The sequence below is a fragment of the Aedes albopictus genome, chromosome 3 (genome assembly GCF_035046485.1).
Source record: "Aedes albopictus strain Foshan chromosome 3, AalbF5, whole genome shotgun sequence".
Lineage (NCBI taxonomy): Eukaryota > Metazoa > Arthropoda > Insecta > Diptera > Culicidae > Aedes > Aedes albopictus.
Window position 1 is genome coordinate 342,561,847 of NC_085138.1, and position 8,779 is coordinate 342,570,625.

The window sequence follows — 8,779 nt, forward strand, 5'->3', positions numbered from 1 at the left end:
TTTGATTCTTATTGCCTTAACTGACTGTAACTTGAAAATGGTCAAACTTATTGCAATTTGTTGGCCCTTATTCGAAAGATTATTGAATTTTCTATCATATGGCGTCTTTGAAACGATTAGTTTAGTTAAATAACTAAGTTTTCTAGAGCAAATAGCTCAAAAGTAGTGTATTTTAATTTGTTTTCGTCAATTATCTTTGAAACATACATAATAAATTAAAATTCTTTCTTAGGTAATGTTGTGGATCCTGTTCCACTCTACAATTTGTTCTTTGACACCAAACTTCTAGCTCTTATCGTTTTCTTGCAATTTCGATTTAAATGTGCGGCACAGTGCGCAAAAAAGTGCTTATCTTGACAATTGTAAATTTATGATCTGAAATGCGATGTTTAAATCGAAATTGCAAGAAAACGATAAAAGATAGAAATTTGATGTCAAAGAACGAAATGTAGAGTGAAACAGGGGCCACAACTTTGCCTAAGAAAGAATTTTAAATTATTATGCATTTTTCAAAGATAATTGACAAAAACAAATTAAAACACACTTCTTTTGAGCTATTTGCTCTAGAAAAGATAGTTATTTAACTAAACCAATCGATTCAAAGATGTCATTTGACAGGAAATTCAATAACCTTTCGAATAAGGGTCAAAAAATTGCGATAAGTTTGACCATTTTCAAGTTACAGTCAGCTAAGGCAATAAGAATCAAAAACATGGGAAGTTCAATAGCTACGTAACGGTTGAGATTTGATCATATGCGTAGAACAATTTTTTCTCCATTTATGGTCCTCTATCACCCTTTAAAATGTTTGCACTCAGGAACCTAACACCCTGTATAATGTTTAGGAATCAAAACTAACTAATTACATAGACCATTTTGAACAATGATCTTGTAAAAGTGACAAGTCTCCAATAACTGTCAATTTGAACACATATTATGCCATATAAATGTCTATTATAGATCTATGTTTGTCACCACTACAGTGGTTTTCACATTTTTTTTAATTTCCATATATAAAGTCATAAAAAATTTCTGGGGGGGCTTGGAGGATTCTGGGGGGGGCGGTCTGGCCCCCCAGCCCCCCCTCCCTCTAGCAACGCCAATGTTAATAACTGTGGAAATGCTCAAAGAACACTAAGTTGAAGCGAGGCAGGCCAAGTCCTAGTGGGGACGTAGAGCCAAAGAGAAGAAGAGGAAGATGGTCTATTCCCGAGCAAAGTCTAACAACAAAATGATAGCAAATCGAAAACACGATTTGTAATCAGCAGCAAATTGATATCATATTTTGATATCAGATTGTCTTGATTGATTTCGATTTCAAATTTTGATATCGTTTTGCTGTCATTTTAAATAATTACAAATGTTTAAGTTTTTAAGTCATTTCAAAACTTCTAAGCGACCTTGTATAAAGCATCTAATGATATACCATCAATGCAATTAACGTATTGCATTTAGGTTTCCATATAATTCGAAAAAAAAAACTCTAAATTTAACTATTTTCCCATTTTTTCGCACTGATAGCAAAAACAGTTATCAATTTGCCATCACTGATAGCAGGAATTGTTTTCAACTTGCTCTCACAGGAACATTTTTCTGCTCTCATTTTTGATGTTTTAACCGTTAAAACGACCAAAACGACATCAACCTGAGTAATCATAATTTGCAATATCACAACATCAAAATTAGTTTTCGATTTGCTGTCAGACTTTGCTCGGGTTGTCTAGTGTAAGTACAGTAGACGTTCGGTAACTGCAACATGTTTGCACCCGCAACAACTGACAGACTGTCAGGGGGCATCCATTTGGTACGTCAGGCCAAAAATGGGATATTTCAACCCCCCTCCCCCCTTCGTACGGGTTTTTCCTATACTTAATACATTGCTTGTCACACTTTTCAGAACCTCCCCCCATCACCCCTCTAAGCGTGACGTACTTTATGGATGCCCCCTCATTGTGCATTCGAAAAACATCGCACTGCAACAAAATTGCATGCGAAAAACATCGCATCGCTGTTGTCCTCCAATTTGACGGATAGCGGTGCGATAACTGCAAAATTGTTGCAGTTAGCGGACTTGCAGTAAAAAGAATTGCAGCTAAAGCGTTTGCACCGTACAAACGTCTACTGTAATATGTTCAGGCTGTGCAGCCATTGGCTGAAGACGGTGTGAATTGTCTTTTAAAAGGTAAAAATTCACGAATAAAAAAATAAAATATTGGAACTAGCCATGAAAGCAATTAGTGAGTACCCCTTATTTCTCCTACTGTAAAAAGTGTTATTCAAATAATCAAGGACATAACTAACTGCTTTGAACATTTCATTCAAACTGACAGAAGCATTTGATAGTTATGAATAGGCGCACATAGCAATTAAAAATCACGGGAAATATTAACAATTTCAAACCATCCACATCAACAATGATAGCTTGCAAATCAGTTGAACAAAACTGATAAAATTTTGCAGGAAAGCATCGGCATGTCTAACACAATTGCCTACGAATTTTCATCATTTCTCTGATCAGAGAAGGAGGGGAGCGGACCTGGTGTGATGGTTAGAACACTTGACTATCACGCCGAGGAGCTGGGATCGAATCCCACTCCCGACAAGCTCGCAAAATTTGAGTTTTTCCTTCGGAAGAGAAGTAAAGCGTGGGTCCCGAGATGAACTAGCCCAGGGATAAAAATCTCGTTAATACAGATAGAAAAGGAAAGAAGGAGGTTGCGTATCATGTGGAGAATAAAATCGATGCCAAAGCATAGAATTAAATAATCACTAAAGGCACACCGCAATAAGCAAACACTCAACTTCTTATCACAGAAGGGCCGCAAATTACATTTATTTCTCAACGATCGAAGTGTCTTACATATGCTGTCGGATGAATTCGATGAACTCGGAAACGCGCGTATAAACCGTCGGATATCCGTTGAAGGCGCACCCGTAGCCCCAGGACACCACTCCGATGACGGTGCCATCCTGCACCAGTGGACCACCGGAGTCCCCTTGACAGGCGTCGATTCCACGCGCACCGGCACACAGATGGAACGACCAGATCGGTCCAAAGTTCTGATACGCTACGCTGCAAGCGCCATTATCCACAATCGGCACAGACACCTGCTGGAGATGGCTGCGACTGGGTCCCTGGTACTGAAGAAAAAACGGAGAGCTGGGATTATTCATGCTTTGGATCGATGGATCGAAATGATCCTTACATAGAGGGATCCCCATCCAGCAATCGAGGCCGTGGATCCGGGGGAAATCTTCAGACTGCTAGCAGGCAACGCGACAGGTTGAACGCCTGCTCCGAACACCAAATTCTCCGACAACTTCAGAACGGCAATGTCCCACTCCAGCGTCCAATCGTCGTAGTCCGGATGGATGAACATTTGGGCGACGGTGATCAACTGTCCACCCTCGTTGCGCAGAGTAGATCCGGCGCGAATCGAAAAATCGGTAGGTTCGGCATTTGTACTGAAATATTAATAACCGGATGTGTTGATGATCTCATTTGTTCCCAGAATCTCCTAATATCACTTACTAGTACACGCAGTGGGCCGCTGTCAGCACAGCACCAGCACTGATAATCGATCCTCCACAGGTGTGACTAGCACCACGACGAAGCGAAACCTGGTACGGATGCTGCTCAATGGCGGTATCCTTGCCACCCACGATACGGGTCTCGATAGGTGGAGCTGCCAGGGCACCCGCCAGCATCAAACCTAGGAACACTACAGCCACCACCGATCTCATCATCTCCGCCAACTGAGTCCACTGTCTCCCCTTGGGCAGCACTAATGAACTCGAAGATGTGTTCGATCGGAGATTTTATACGGGCTTCAATATCTTTCCCATTATGAATTGGTTTCTCCGTCGCTATGAATCAGCTAGATAAGACCCCCGTGGATCGTTAGGAAGCGTCCGGAGTCAGAACGAGACAGATACACATGTAATTATGAGTGTTTTTGGAAGAGCTGTTCCATCGTACTAACAAGGGAAATGTTGAACACGGGGGACATTCTCGAGATAAAAGTTTCTGTAAACTAAACATTTTGACGGCCACCAGCTAGTCACACGGTGCACTTGGTGTGGTGATACTTGGTGATACCAATTAGCAAATGGATAGAAGTACCGTGACATGGGGGAACATTGATGTGCTGATTATTAGCTTTTATTTTAATACTAGCTGTCCCGGCAAACGTCGTTCTGCCTGCCTACTGTGTTTTTTGACATGCAGCTCTGTCAGGGGAAGCGACACTAGTTTTGCCAAGACAAACAACCTCAAAAAAAAGATGAAATGAGCCCAAAAAAGTCGCTAAAAGCTGCAAAAGTTTTGTAGGTTTTGCCGGTTTTTTTACGACTTATTTCAGCTTGGCAAAACTAGTGTCGCTCCCCCCGAGCTCTGTAGAAAAATGTTCCGAAAACTGGAATTCCAAATTTTCTCATTTTCGGTGCGTTTCTGGTCGATTTTCCCAATTATTTTTTCGTACGAACACGTTGGAGCCCTGCACGAATGAAACACTGAAAGAATACCAACCAGGAGTCGCATAAGAAACCACGTTGTACATCGTATAAAGTACTATTTTAAGTCACTATCGCATATATGTACGGCCGACTGACAAATTTCATCGCATATGATGTTAATTTTTGCACTTATTACGATGTATCAGGTAAAGTCATATAAGAATACAAATAAACTTTTATAAGGTAGGAGCACATCGCAGTAGATGATATTCTGATGTTTTATTGCGATGAACTTTACTTACTCGTAAAAGCGTGCGAGCAAACTCGCAAAGTGTCAATTGAATTCGCATAATTGCGTACTGCGTTGATTATACGACTTCTCTTGGTACTTTTCTTGTTGTGTCAGTTTACCTCGCATTGGTGTATGGATGAAATCGTATAAAAGTACAAATAAACTCGTTGAAGTGTGCATACAAACTCGCATAAGCTAGAAGCGTTTATGTTGGCATTACGCGATTTGATATGTGATAACAATTAAAGAGTTTCTGTTGCACTGTGGATGCAGTGCCAAAAAGCTACAAGAAAGTGAACAGCCAAAATTATGGTTGCAAAGTCATCATTATTTGTTTAGTTGGCTTGATAATCAACAATGGGAGGTGCTAGCCAGAGAGGGGCAGTAAAAACTGTACGGGAAATCGTTTTTAGCCTGCCAAACACGCACAGCGCAAGTGAACCAAGTGCATTCCAACAAACACTGAGGTAAGTTAGAATATCATGATAATTAATCAGCTTGTTTCATAAGTAGCGTTTGGTGTTGAGTGTGAAGTGTGGCTCGACAATCAAGAGGTCATTAGTTCGATATCGAGCTGACAGATTTGTTTTTTTTTTAAATATTATTAAATCGCATAAGATTCTAAATTGCGTCGCAATAGTGCACGCGGTGCATCGCATAAGATATCGCTTCAAGTCATATAGCGTTATTATTGTTCCGTCAATGTTTACGTGCGCCTCCACTTTTGTACGCATAAGGCACTTTTTCTGCATCTTATGCGATGTACTTTAACGCATAAAAGTACGTATAACATGAACATAAACTTCATTATACGTGCAAATTGGTTGTCTGGGTGGTGTAGATCCGTTGGCCCGTTCGCGAGCCTTTTCGTGACATACAAACACCATTTCATTTTTATTTATATAGATACGTTGTAACCAGTGAAGAGAATTGTCAGACAAAAGAGGCACAAAACAAGCAACAAAGAAGGTGCGACGATTACTCTTTATCCCTACTGGTAACAGATAATGACATGATCTCGAATTTTTTTGTTGCAGACAAAACGGAAGCTGAATTTGTTGCGTACTTTTCAACTCGTGAATAATCAATTATTGCCAACCCAAAGTCGAAACTGTTAGATGATAGAGCTTCACCAGAGTTGCAGTGTTTACCGACTCGAAGTTACCGTTCGAAAATCGCAATGCAAGGCTTAAAAATCTCTAAACTCGTGGTGTACGATGTTAATCCCATTATTTTCAAGTTGGGACAAACTTATGTCGCATGGGTTTGTTTGTCGCAACAAATACAGGTTGCGACATTGTCATTATTGTTGCGCGATGGTTGAATTTTGATTCACTGGTTGTAACACGTTGTCGACTTATTGATTTTAAAGATTCTCGAATAAATTTCAAAAGTTCATTAATTATAAGAATTTGGTGGTGATAAAATGACATTATGATACATTGCTTACATGGGTGCAAAATGAAAAATAACTACATTTGTTGAAAGTATACCAACAGTTTCGTCGTTAGCTGAATACGTGAGGGTCAGCACTTTTCCTGAGGTCTTTATAAAAAGGAACGTAGAGGAAAGATTGATCAATGTTACCCCGTATTATGGTTCCGAAATGTAATTGAAACGTCAGCTCAGAGCCAGAAATCCCAAAACTGTCTCATCGCTGACGCCTGTTCTATTTTGTATTAGGATATGTAGCATGATGAGTAGGGATGCCAGGTAAAATTTGCAAATGACGAAGAAGAAGAAGAAGAAGAAGAAGAAGAAGAAGAAGAAGAAGAAGAAGAAGAAGAAGAAGAAGAAGATACTCAGGTATTCCTCCAGAAGATCCTCGAAAAATCCGTTTCTCGGATTTCCAACTAGAGCTCCTTGGGAATTTCTCCAGGAGTTCTCCGAGAGTTTCTAAAGAAGTTCCTTGAAGAAACCTCCTGGAATCCTCGTAATTCTTCCAGAGTTCTTCAGGAATTCCTTCAGGAGATCATCAGGAACTCCTCCAAAATATCGTTGGGAATTCCTATTGGAGAGCCTCGTGAATTCCTCCAGGAGATCCTCAGGAATACGTCTATAAGTTTCTCGGGAGCTCCTCCAAGAAATTTTCTGGAAATCCTTCATAAGTTTCCCGAGAATTTCTTCAAGAGTTTCCCAGAATTCTTGCAAGAGTTCCTCAGAAATTTCTCCTGAAGATTCTAGGTGACTCGACAATTCCTACAGGAGTACCTTGGGAATTCCTCCAGAAGGTGCTGAGGAATTCCTCCAAGAGAGTTTTTCGAGAATACCTACAGGAGTTCCTCTAGGAGTGAAAAGTGACAGTTTGGGCACGCCGCACGTAAAAAGCCGCATTCGATTAGGTGCACATCATCACTGGAGCCAAAGATGGAGTTTCATCAGCGAGTTCGTTCCATATTGAAACAAGTATTTGATGACTTATAAAACTAAACCATTCTCGTCATCTTCGATGTCGGCATGTGTAATGTTTCAGTCATAATGAATATGTGTTTTGATTCAAATAAAGGTTGCATGAATCTGAATTACATTACTTTTTTTTTTTTTTTTTACTTATTCGTTTATTTGGAAGGCTCGGGCGCCACATGGGCATAACTGAGCCGAAATCTTTTGTTTTTTTTTACAATGGTTATACATTTTACAATTTATTACTGCCTTAAAACTATGTTAGTTTGGGAAGCCGAAGTACTCGCGGCTGTTTCGAGGTTAAGGATTGAAGAAAAAAAAAATGGGAAGGACGGATTTATGGGTTTAAAACTAAATTATTTGCTAACTTATACTAAAACTTTGATGGGACAAATTGTCCATATCTGTAACGGAACCAAAAAGAAAGGACTTTATCGGTAGAAAACGACAAGAAGAGGACAAACGGAAGGGGGTGACGAAGACAGGGGCGAACAACAAAACCAAAAGGCGGACAATGAAAACAAGGAACGTACTACATCAAACTCTGACATCAACACGTTTCAAAAACTGGTAAATCAGGTTCATGTATTCCAAATCAAGTCCTGCCAACACTTCTCTAACGGGTTTCTGTTGTTTTCCTCGGACCCGGAGAATTTCATGTAGCTCAGATCTGACCTCACGATACTCATTGCATCCCCACACGACATGTTCGATATCCTGGTAAGCCACGCCACAGACACAGAGATTGCTTTCTGAGAGCCCAACACGGAAGGTATGTGCGTTCAACAAATAGTGGTTGGACATCAACCGACACATTACACGAATGAAATCGCGGCTCAAATCCAACCCTTTGAACCATGGCTTCTTCGACACCTGTGGAATGATGGAGTGCAACCATCTACCCATCTCTCCATCTCTCCATTTGTGTTGCCAGCTGATCAAGGTCTCCTGACGGGCCAATGCAAAAAATTCGTCGAAGGCGATTTGACGCTCATAAATATCGCCTTCGCTAGCGCCCACCTTAGCCAGAGAGTCCGCTTTCTCATTGCCCGGAATTGAGCAATGTGAAGGGACCCAAGCTATGGTGATGATGTATGAGCGTTTGGACAAAGCACTCAAGACTTGGCGTATTCCTTTCAGGAAGTACGCTGAGTGCTTCATCGGTTTCATTGACCGAACAGCCTCCAGAGAGCTTAGACTGTCGGTAAAAATGAAGTAGTGCTCAGGTGGGAGAGTGCGAATGTACTCTAAGGTGTAGTATATAGCCGCTAGCTCAGCAATATATACCGAACATGGCTTTTGAAGCATAAAGGTGGCGCTATGAAATTCGTTGTAGACACCGAATCCAGTCGAATCATCGGTTTTGGAACCATCTGTGAAGAACTGTCTGGCCCCGCTAACATGCCCGAACTTACTTGCAAAAATTTGTGGAATACCTATGGAACGAAAAGATTCCGGTATACCGGTGATCTCATCCTTCATAGAGAGATCAAAATCCACAGAGGAGCTGTCGAAGTCTGAGAAGTTGTCACGATTGGTGTTAACCGGAGATGGGCTTACCTCCAGCGTCATGTACCAGTAGTACACACTCATAAAACGAGTTTGGGGATTCTGTTCGAGCAGCTTTTC

At 40.8% G+C, this 8,779-nt stretch overlaps 1 protein-coding gene across 1 annotated transcript; it reads right to left on the reverse strand.

The window, feature by feature from the left end:
* Positions 1-2,802: 2,802 nt before the first annotated feature.
* Positions 2,803-3,913, reverse strand: LOC109412054 (trypsin-3). The gene is made up of 3 exons (XM_019685699.3): positions 3,533-3,913; positions 3,207-3,465; positions 2,803-3,141 (listed from the first exon to the last, which is right to left on the reverse strand). The coding sequence occupies exons 1-3, from the start codon at positions 3,745-3,747 to the stop codon at positions 2,857-2,859; spliced, it is 759 nt and encodes a 252-aa protein (XP_019541244.3). The 5' UTR covers positions 3,748-3,913; the 3' UTR covers positions 2,803-2,856.
* Between the last annotated feature and the right edge of the window lie 4,866 nt (positions 3,914-8,779).

What these genes read in the sequence shown, in the direction of transcription:
- LOC109412054 (XM_019685699.3), bottom strand. Translation starts at nt 3,747, where the DNA reads ATGATGAGATCGGTGGTGGCTGTAGTGTTCCTAGGTTTGATGCTGGCG. An exon ending in GCGGCCCACTGCGTGTACTA is followed by an intron (nt 3,466 to 3,532) that starts GTAAGTGATATT and finishes TTAATATTTCAG; the next exon opens with TACAAATGCCGAACCTACCG. An exon ending in CTGGATGGGGATCCCTCTAT is followed by an intron (nt 3,142 to 3,206) that starts GTAAGGATCATT and finishes TTTTTTCTTCAG; the next exon opens with TACCAGGGACCCAGTCGCAG.